The sequence below is a fragment of the Chenopodium album genome, chromosome 10 (genome assembly GCF_948465745.1).
Source record: "Chenopodium album chromosome 10, dcCheAlbu1.1, whole genome shotgun sequence".
NCBI lineage: Eukaryota > Viridiplantae > Streptophyta > Magnoliopsida > Caryophyllales > Amaranthaceae > Chenopodium > Chenopodium album.
This window is the reverse complement of record NC_137843.1, coordinates 264,866-276,101: the sequence shown is the minus strand read 5'-3', so window position 1 is coordinate 276,101 and position 11,236 is coordinate 264,866. Positions and strand designations below refer to the sequence as shown.

Genomic DNA, 11,236 nt, shown 5'->3' with positions numbered 1-11,236 from the left:
ATTAAAGTGATTTTCTACCTTAGTACAGAAAAAAAAAAAAAAAAAAAAGTTCGTTATTAAACGAGGGAGGAAGTTAATTTTGGATTTCTTCCATTGTGTAAGTGATAAAAGTGCGAAAAATAATCGACAAGGCAAAGGAGGCGGTGATCAGTGATCACTCAAGGAGGATACAGAGATGAGGAAGCGCGATTTAGCCATTCTCATGCTCGCTGCTTTCGCCATTTTTCTCTCTCTCCAGGTTTCTTAAACCTTGAAAACCCTAATTACTTTTTTGAATTTGAATTTGAATTTGAATTGACCTAATTTTTGTTCTCTCTGGAATAGCACGAGGGAGACTTGTCGTTTAGGGAGGCATGGTTTCATCTGTTGGATGATTACCCCATCAAATACGAAGCCGATCGCCTTCCTCCGCCCATCGTCGCCGATCTCAACGGTGATGGCAAGATTGAAGTCCTCGTTGCCACTCATGATGCTAAAATTCAGGTTTTCTATTCTGATGATTTCTTATATATTTGTTAAGATGTCAATTAGCTTAGTCTGTTGATATTTCTATAGGTGCTGGAGTCGCATGCTAGACGTGTTGATGAGGGATTTAGTGAAGCGCGTGTTCTTGCTGAGGTTACATTGTTGCCTGACAAAGTCCGTGTTGCCTCTGGGAGACGCGCTGTTGCTATGGCAACTGGTGTTATCGATCGAAACTACCGCAATCGTAAGCAGGTTTTAGTGGTAGTCACATCAGGATGGTCCGTCATGTGTTTTGACCATAATCTTAAAAAGTTATGGGAAGCTAATTTGCAGGTATGCGCTGTTGCTATGGCAACTGGTATTAATCCAAGGCTTGTTATCGATTCTTATTCATTACTTGCAGGAGGATTTTCCTCATAATGCTCACCACAGAGAGGTTGCAATTTCAATAACCAATTATACTATCAAGCATGGAGATACGGGACTCATTATTGTTGGTGGAAGGATGGAAGTGCAACCTCATGTATGTCTAACTTTATCATCAACTGTTGCATAACTAAGACGTTTTCCATTTTTGCTTGTGTAATATTCAGAATATAGAGAGAGAGAGAGTCATATGTCATTTCATCAAGCAATCGCAAAAGATTAGCTTGAGCAATCACTAATGAAGCTTTTCCTCAATCCTTAATACACTCCCAAGAGTCGTTTTTATCATCACACAAGTAAATGAGCCACCATTAAGCTAATATATTGGTAAATCATGTCAAAAACCAGCTTCTTATAATAACCAACCTATGATTTTAGTTTTTAGCTTTAAAACCAAGAGATTGTTGGTGTTCAACTGTGCGCATAGTGTTCACATGGCAGTGGTCCATACATGCCTACTGCTGCACACTGGTGCAGCATATCAGTTCCTTAAATCAGCATTTGATGCTGGCTGTACCCCTCCGGCGTACCCCCCAGTGCATGTTGCGCATTTCTCGTGCTGGTTGCACAGATCCTATATACAGTGCATTCATAACAATTTAGATCAGCAGCCAACCAAAATCTCATCTCCAAACTTAGTTAAATGGTACTTTTTGCTTACTGCTCAACTCTCCACAAACAATATTTCTTGGCATACTCCACAAAAGCTGCTCTTATGTTTTTTTTTTTTAATCAAGTCAACATTTCATCCTTTGCCACCTTATTGTGTTTGATGTCACAGAATATTAAGTTGTGTGCTGTACTATTGGCTGCAGATATTTTTAGATCCTTTTGAGGAGATGGGTATGGCTGAGAAGAATGCAGAACAGCACAGGAGAAGTGCAGGTGAAACCGAGGTATAAATACTGTAAGCATGATTTATTGCAATTTGTAATTTGTCTTTTTTGATCCTGGTCCAATATAATACCCCTTTTTAAGAATATATACCTCATCAACAGTTGGACTAAGGTGGGTTTAAATACAACATGATGTATTAGGTATGAAACTATATTATTTTTTCAACAGTTGTGTTCTTCCTGTCGTGTGATCCTTTTCTTTTACAATGTTTTTCTAAAAACCTTTTGACATGGGTGCTGTCTGCCCTACTCCTAAACACTGCATGCGTGTGTACCCATACTCATACTCTTTAACACAAAATCATCTAAATGACCAAAACTTCATATGGCTTGTGTCAGTTTTCTGTTTGTCATAAGTCACACCCAATGCTTAGTAGAATCACACATTTTCAATTATTGGTCTTTCTAAATTTTACTCATGATATTGCATTTTTTCTTCTGGCTGCTCATGTTTAATTTATGGCTCAAGGCTTCCTAAAAAACATGAATTATCTTCTAAGACAGTGATACAAAGAGTGCTGGTTTTGGCTGCTATGCTATAATGATCTGCTTTATATCCTCTAGTTAACCGTTTCTTGAATCAAGTATTTGAACTAAAATTATTTTAATCTGATCATCAAACCCATGAAGTGAATTTGTCTACCTTTTATGTAATGTTGATTCAAATTCAATGTTTATAAATTGTTGTTTATGCTCTCACAGTCTGTTGAGAACGAAGTTGTGGATTTGCGGCACTTTGCATTTTATGCATTTGCGGGTAAAAGTGGCCAGCTCCGATGGAGTAGAAAGAATGAGGTTTGTTCTTTCTCTGTGTATAATGCATTTGTGGGTGATGGTTATACCCCGTCCATCCTGCAATCTCTTCACTGTATATAATTACTTATTCACTGCATCAATGTGGAGAATCCATATACTGTAATTTACCTTAGTAAAAAAATCTTGCTTTTACATGTTACAGTGATCCACAGTGATTTACTGCCTGCACATCATTAACCTGCTTGGTTTGTGTTCTTGCCATGGATTAAAATATTTTGTTCATATAGTACGTATGCGGATTTCAATCGAAATATACTTGTTATGGTGAGATTGTATGTGCCTACTAATGTCAGTTACTTTTATTTTTAGCTTACATATCTTTTTTTAATTTTAAAGTTTCAATGTTTTATCATAATTACCTGTATATATAGATCATGTATTTTATTGTTTCCATGTTTCTATAATTTGGTTTTGTTCTTGTTCTTTTAAAAAAGATTTGGACACTTGGCAAGCTAGTGGTTGCCAAATGCTAATAACTTTTGACAGATTATAATATTTCTAGATAATCACATCTTCCTTTATTCAGGGTCTCTTTGTGTCCTGTGCTCCTGTCAGGAATTTGAGAGGAAAGAACTGACCCCATTGTTATTATTAATATATTATTCATATGAACATTAGGAAATAATAGTACATTGTCGGTTTTTAAGTCTTTGCTGTTGGGTATTTCATAATGCATATATTGGAAAGTTTAAAATATTACCCATTTCCTGGTGTTTTCTCCATTGTACTCTATGCTATTTCATTAACTTCAAATTTAGGATGTGTATAATTCTTGTAAAATTACTCACCACGTATGTTACTTCTATTGTATGGATATAGACTGTAGCTTTACCTATATATTGACTTAACAACCCTTGTTGTGTTTGAAGAAAATTGAAGCGCATTCCTCAGATGCATCCATGTTGATTCCACAACATAATTACAAGCTTGATGCTCATTCTTTACACAGTCGTCATCCTGGAGAGGTTAGCTCATGAGACATGACCAGTGTTTTGTTGAACTGTCCTAGTGTCACAATCTTTTTCTATTTTCTTGAGATTGTAACTCTGTAATATTATGGTTACTTTTGTGGAGCTCTATGTCAAGATTATCTGCCTCTCATTTATTACCCCCGAAATTTATAAAGCACCCTGGATGAGTTGCTGTAGAATAAGATTGGCTGATATTGTCTACTTCGATGTTGGTAGCTGATATCATATTGGGCTTTTAATTATTTTTTTTGAACAATTTTCCAAAATGGTATTTGAAGCAAAAAGGTAGAAAAAATGGTTTAAAAAACCACTTCAAACTTTTCAGACTCCACACTAGTATTCAAGTAAGACCCGTTCACTTCACCTTATTTTTGCTGAAATGAAATTATTTTTATTGAAATAAAATTATATTTGCCGAATTTAAATTATTTTTACTAAAGTTAAATTAATTTTACTGAACTGAAATTATTTTTGTTGAATTGAAATTATTTTTACTGATTTTGTATTATGATTCTTCTTTAAAAAAACTGAATTTTACTCAACTGAACTTATTTTTAATGAACTGAAATTAATTTTACTGAAGTGAACTTATTTTTACTGAACTGAAATTGTTTTTACTTAATATTATTTTTGTAAGGTGAAGTGATTAGGGCCTAAATCCCCACTAGTATTTAAGTAGACTGATAGTCTTGATCATCACGAGGCTAGAACTAGTGCTTTATAAAGTTTGCCAAGTACCTTAGTGACTTTAAAATAGCTGCTACGTAATTTAGCAACTTTGTTCCAACACGGGAAAAATGATTTGGGTTTCCTAATACTCCACGGACGTTATTCTTGGAAAAAACTGACCAATTTTGAAATTTGTTCACTTCCAAGTTCGAACACAGTTTTGGGAAAATATTTTTTTCCTGTTATCTCTCAAGCTAGATACGGCGTGAATTGTTAATTATCGAGCCTTTGTTTGTTAAAAATAAGGCACCAAGATGCTGTATTTTATTATTAATGAGATTCTTCTATAATGTGCTACTTTTTGCTTGTAATTTATGCTGTATAGATGTTTTTGCCAAACAGTGTAGCTCACTTAAATTTCCTAACCTGCAGTTTGAGTGCAGAGAATTTAGAGAATCTATCCTGGGAGTAATGCCACATCATTGGGTAAGCTGTATTACGCCCCCACCCCCTCCCTCCCTCTTCAAACACACACAAACACGAGTATGTATCTTGATTTTTATTTTTTATTGATTAAGGTGTATACTATTTCGAGTTTAATAACAGGATAGGCGGGAAGACACTAGTTTTCAGTTGGCCCATTTCAGACGTCACAAGAGGAAGACACTAAAGAAGCTGTCTGGGAAAAAAACTAACTATCCTTTCCACAAGCCTGAAGAGCATCATCCTCCAGGAAAAGATTCAACTAAAAAGATTTCAAACATGATTGGGAAAGCTGCAAACTATGCTGGCTCATCTAAAAAAAATAAGGTGCTTCATGTACTAAATTGTTAATTGAGAATATTTTGATATGGTGATCTTACTTTTGCTGTCTTTTTGAACATGACTAAAATAGGATATGCTGTGAAGTGAGGTTATTATCTCAGTGCGAAACTGTCTGAGAAAAATAATTTAAATCCATGAAAATCAATCCATTTTTCTGTGCATTTTATAACTTGTATTTTGCTACGTTTTTTGATACATGCAACAAGTTGACTTCATTGTACACTCTTTTAAAGTCAACTTGTTGCATGTATTGAGAAACGGAGAAAGTATATGTCAATACTGCTCCAGTGTCAATTAATTATGACAGATCATATTATGACTTTGACAGAACCAAAATTTTTGACATTTGAAATCATAATTCATCTAGAAAAGGTCAAGATGTGTCCAGGATCATAACTGTATTATAGAAAGAATTCTGGGGGGGGGGGGGGATATTGTTCATAAAGTTACCTTTTGTGCATGTGATTTGGACATCCTCTGATTGGACCTTTTGAGTGATAGTTGATTGTGCAGTTATGGGTGGCTGTTGGTCCTTTTCTGTTTCTCTGCATGATGAGTATATCTTCTGTGTGCACTATATGATGTACATAACTTAGTTTTCTGTTACAGGCAATGCCATACGTACCCACAATAACAAACCTCACACAACTTTGGTGGGTGCCTAATGTTGTTGTGGCCCATGAAAAAGAGGGCATTGAAGCTCTGCATTTGGCATCTGGTCGTACACTTTGCAAGGTGAGCCATTACTTTTAAAGGTTAGCCTTTCTTTGTTACGTGTTGATGTTTTAAAAAGTTTGAAACTACAAATTCATCGTGGTTCTCCTTTTAAAGCTTCCAAACTGAAAGCTGTCCCTCCTCTAGAAACACGAAGCATACTCTGTTAGGTTCCTTTCATGTAATTTTGCTCCTATGCTGTCAAAAAAATAGATTGGTCCACAAGTTCAAGCAATAGTGCTCTATTTAAGTTACGGGGATCTTTATTTACCTGCCTTTCTTCTAATAATATATTCTCTCTTTTTTTTTTTTTTTTTCCCTCTTTTGTTTCTTTTTTGCTGGGGTTGTGTGGGGGTTGTGTTGTAGATAAGAGGTTGGTGATGGGGATACTTAGGGCGGGGTGGTATATATTAACTTGTTGATACATATGCGATTTGTTTCTTTCAACGCATAATTTTTTTTTTGGCATTATCTGATCATTTTCTGCATGAAACTAACTGATTCAAACAGCTTCAACTTCAAGAAGGTGGACTTCATGCTGATATCAATGGAGATGGGGTGTTAGATCATGTGCAGGCAAGTGGCTCTTCAACTGGTATTTGTTCGCATGTTTGCCTGTTTGGTACAATTATGTTTTGTTGGAAGATTGGTGTGTAATAGATTTAAGCTATAATGACCAAGTTGGCGCTGTAGTTGGATTTTCGTAAGTTTGGGAGTATCATTACTTCGAGAATGAAAAGTTTCTCCTATCTAAACAAGGCCAATCACCCCTCTAATTTTGTTCCATCATCATATTCTGTCTCATTTAAATTGCATGTTGAAGGGAGTGCTAAGATTGTGCCAGACTTGTCTATCACAGTATTAAAATAATTCCATGTTCTCATGTACCCTCACACTATTTGATGATAAGATGACTGTAGTAAAGATGGAATATTCTACTGTGAACAACCATTCCATTTTGTATAACAGTGTAGGGTCAATGCTTTATGAAATTGCACCGAAGCATTGTGACTCAGCCACTTCATCGGGTTTCGTCTGCAATGAAACTTAAACAATGAGAAATGTGAACAAGGAATATCTCAGTAGAAGATCTCAAACAAAAAGCATGTTTGTCTTGATGCCTTATTTACTGTTTATATAATCAAAATGGAAGACTTCAAACAAAAGCATGTTTTTCCTTATGTTTAATTATTCCTTGACCTGCTGAATACTATGAGTTCAGAGATTATTTTTTCTAGAGCCTGAGCATAGGATCAGCAGGGCATGATGGTGTCAGCTGACCTAAGTTTTTACTTATTCTAATTTACATTGCAAATTGTTATTGTCTTCTGTTGAGTGTTTGAAACTGAAATTATAGGTAAAATATTATATTTCTTTCTGCAGGTGGTGGGTGGAAATGGTGCTGAACAAACAGTTGTGAGTGGATCTATGGAAGTACTCCGACCTTGCTGGGCAGTAGCTACCTCTGGAGTGCCAGTGCGAGAACAGCTCTTCAATGCTTCTATTTGTCATCATTATTCTCCTTTTAACTTATTTCAACACGGTGAATTCTCCCGAGGTTTTAGCAGAGCTCAAGATGTTAGTTCCCTGGAGGTTGCCACGCCAATTCTTATTCCTAGAGATGATGGTCGGAAGGGAAGCCATGAGGATGTCATCTTTTTAACAAGTAGAGGGGAGGTATGATTTTGTAACCTTTATTTTGTGTTTTTGTGTGTGTGCTCGCTAGCATAAATTATACGAGCTTTGTATTATACTTGAAAGTATGATAGTTTAGGCATCTCTATGCATTATTCATATCTGTCATACTGGCGTAACCACATTGGTATGGCTGGAATTGTAACAAGAACACAATTATCTCTTACTCGTTCCCTTGACTTGAAATCTATGCGCATCATCTGCTTTGTTGATACTTTAAATGTGAATTTGTTTCAGGTGACTTCATACTCTCCTGGTGAACATGGGCACGAGGCAGTCTGGCAGTGGCAGATCATGACAGGGGCAACTTGGTCTAATCTACCATCCCCCTCTGGAATGATGGAATCTGGCAATGTGGTTCCTACACTAAAACCGTTTTCACTGCGAGTCCATGATAATCGGCAATTGATTCTTGTAGCTGGAGATCAAGAGGCTATAGTTATATCTGTTGATGGAAGCATCTTGACAACACTTGAACTTCCTGCACCACCAACACATGCTCTGGTTTCTGCAGATTTCTCAAATGACGGGCTGAATGACATCATCCTAGTTACTGCAAATGGGGTGTATGGCTTTGTTCAATCCAGGCAGCCGGGTGCCCTCTTCTTTAGCACGTTGGTCGGTTGTCTCATTGTTGTGATGGGAGTCATATTTGTTACCCAGCATTTGAACTCTATGAATGGGAAGCCTCGTGCTCCCAGATGATTGTTGAAAGTGATTCTTGAAATTGGAAACAACTGCAATTATACACTAAATGTATCATGCCCAAGAACAATGGGAGCATATACTTTAAAAAGAAAGGTGAGAAGGCTTGCAGATCGCTACGATGGAGGTATTTCCATCTCACTTTAACTCGAGCTTTGGGATCCTGTTGGTTATACTTGCTTGTAAATTTGCAGCTCTTGTTCTTTTTTACCCTTTTTTTTTGGAGGGGCTTGTATTTAAATTAGGTTTTGATTAGTTAAGGTGGAACTTTTTTCTTTTGCTGTAGTTTCTTATTATCAGGGAACTTTTTTTTTTTTTTTTTTTTGACAAGATAAATTACATCTTTAGTTGCTAGAAGTTTTGCAGCAGAGTTTATGGAATTTTGATTATCGTGAATTTAGCAAAATTGTTTTCACAATAATCTGCTCTTCAGGGATGTTGTGGGTTGAGCCTCTATATTTGAAAGAGGTGAGCTGTCGGCCTAGTCTGTGTTGAGTGATTGATTTAACGTTTCCAATCTAAACCATCCTGATGACCCTGCTCTTAATGTTCTTGAGGCATCTATTCTGAGATTCTTTATGTTGGAAGGACTCAACCAACACATACTTGGTATTTCTTTTCTTTTTGAAAGCTAAGATTATGAGATTTTACATACGATGTACTCTGTATCATCTTACATTTTCGTAAATTCCTCTTGTATTTGCATTAATCCTTGTTAATCTTACAAGTCATTGATTATTCTTTTTCCTCAGCTCCCAACGACTAATAGTTGGCACGTTTACCTTTGAGTGTCAATTATTGGCACATTGAAACTGGTGGAGATATATAAATTGAATTGTTTTGGAGGCTAGTAACATAAAACAATATTTAAGTGCCTATATACTTGGTAACAAACAAATCACTTTTACTTTACAAAAAGTTTGCAGATTTTTCTTAAAAGGAATTACTACGTACTCCGTTGTTTATTCTTAACCTAAAGTATGGATTTGCCCATGCGACTATGGCCTATTATGGCTATCGATCCATCATGTTTAATTATTTACTTTTGCAAATCAATATACCTGTTTTGCATTACTTTTTCGGAAATACAAAATTGAACAAACAACTCTATGCAAATATACCTGTTTAGTTATTTACTTTTGCAAATCAATATACCTGTTTAGTTATTTTTTTTTTAATTATTTTTTTTATAATCCTTAATGCTTATTAAGCCAATATTAAAAAAATGTAAACTTGAAATGCTTCTTTAGTAATGCGGTTAAGGTTATCCTGATCCTATTAACAAATCCATCAATTTATGTCCTAATCAAGTGTTACTTTTCGTGTGTTCTCCAATTGAATAATGGTCAAGCGATACTTTAGGAAATTAAGGGGTCTTTAAGGTCAATCTAATTGATCACCAATTCCTTTTACAAAATTTGAGTGCGGTAAAAACAATTAATTAAATAGAAAATATCTTTTACTCCTAAATAGTAAGTATTGTAGTAAAATTTTCATTTCAATTAAACTAGTCACAATTATCAAAACATAATTTATACAATTACGGAGTATTTTAGTATAAATCAAGAGAAAAATAGAGATATTTTTGAAACTATAGTGAATATATGCAGTATTGAATATTAGATTTTATTCTAAAAATCACGCATAAATGAAAGTGTAAGTTATAAACAGAAAAAATGGAATGGAAGAACCATGAACAAAAAACGTTATGGTACATTATTTGGAATTTGGGAATAGTTAATAAGTTGGAGAATTTTTGCAAAGAGTAGAGTGAAGCTAAGCAAGTACTCGTCTGTAGTTCTATAAAGAGTACATGATGATGATAGATAATTGGTATGATACATCCAATGATTCAAACCTAAACCATATCATGGAATATGATTACTTTTAGTTTTAAGTATATGATAATCAGATTGGGACCATGATGACTACGATCGATCTGAGGAAGACAATGACATATCTTTAAATATTACTCCGTAGAATAATTTAAATATCCAAATTCTTAAATGCTTCATGGAGCTGCAGGGTGGCAGTGCAAGTTTTAATATGTCAAATTGTAATGAAAACAAAATTTGGTAGAGCTTGTGGATTCTAGACACAATCAACATTGAGCTGAGAAGATTAAATGAAAGAATTTTAGACAAAGGTGTTAGGCTTAGTTGTGAGTGTATAGCGGAAGCAAATTAAAAAGGTAAAGATTAAAGAAATTTAAATAAGAGGGAATGAAGTGTATCTGTATGCCATGAATGGCTTCTTCTAATTGTCTATATTTTTAATTAGATTAATTCCGCTACGCACTCTCAAGTCTCCACCCTAACGGAATTGAAGGATATTACATATAGGCTTATACGAAGTAGATTAGAATCGAATGAGCCCCAACCATAATGTAACTAATTTAAGCATCTAGTGCCACTGTCTAGTTATTGCGTTGCATTTATTTACTTGTATTTGTTATGTGACGTGGCCCATTCAAATATTCAATTCTAAGGTCCCCTACTCCCCTCTATTATTATTTCCTCTTAAATCTTACTGTCGTCTCCTTCATTCCAAATACTTGATTAGTTTATCATATACTGAGTATTGTCGTTCTGCAAATTACATTCGTTGTAGAATTGTTTGAACAGTATATCCTACACTACTTTTCTTTTGTGCTCATTGATGAATTGATCCCATCGTCACAACGATCTTAAGTACTGTGATGAGCATGAGTCATGTATCCGAACTAATATCGTTATATCTGATTATTGGGTATCCAATTCAATAGCCAATAGTACTACTACGTATTTAAATAATGATTCTTAATTATGAACCAAATCAATAAGTTCACAAGACAAATAGTCCAAATCAAATAGAACCTAAAGAATTTTATGTGATAAATTAAAGGGGGGGTTTATTAATTACCCTAGCTAGATTAAGAAATATAAACAAGTTGCATTATTGTTGGTTAGTATGTATCATTCATTAAGGGACCTGAAAAATGAAAAATGTAATGCATGCCAAATATAAAAATAAAAAAAAAAGAGGACGTCAGAAATAAAATAAGCATAAAAATGC

At 34.9% G+C, this 11,236-nt stretch overlaps 2 protein-coding genes across 2 annotated transcripts in view; one reads left to right on the top strand and one right to left on the bottom strand.

Moving 5' to 3' along the window:
• The window catches only part of TRX1 (thioredoxin H-type 1), a 64,203-nt gene that overhangs the window by 28,877 nt on the left and 24,090 nt on the right, over positions 1–11,236 (bottom strand). The gene's annotated exons all lie outside the window — the stretch shown is intronic.
• Positions 82–8,834, top strand: LOC145561793 (uncharacterized). The gene is made up of 13 exons (XM_081621902.1): positions 82–238; positions 325–483; positions 556–798; positions 869–988; positions 1,707–1,787; positions 2,490–2,582; positions 3,473–3,568; positions 4,676–4,729; positions 4,850–5,053; positions 5,678–5,803; positions 6,293–6,358; positions 7,166–7,459; positions 7,715–8,834. The coding sequence occupies exons 1-13, from the start codon at positions 176–178 to the stop codon at positions 8,180–8,182; spliced, it is 2,067 nt and encodes a 688-aa protein (XP_081478028.1). The 5' UTR covers positions 82–175; the 3' UTR covers positions 8,183–8,834.

Bases quoted from the DNA above. Each gene is read 5' to 3' on its own strand.
- LOC145561793 (XM_081621902.1), top strand. From the start codon at position 176: ATGAGGAAGCGCGATTTAGCCATTCTCATGCTCGCTGCTTTCGCCATT. The intron at 989-1,706 runs GTATGTCTAACT...TATTGGCTGCAG, and splicing joins GGATGGAAGTGCAACCTCAT to ATATTTTTAGATCCTTTTGA. The intron at 5,054-5,677 runs GTGCTTCATGTA...TTTCTGTTACAG, and splicing joins GCTCATCTAAAAAAAATAAG to GCAATGCCATACGTACCCAC.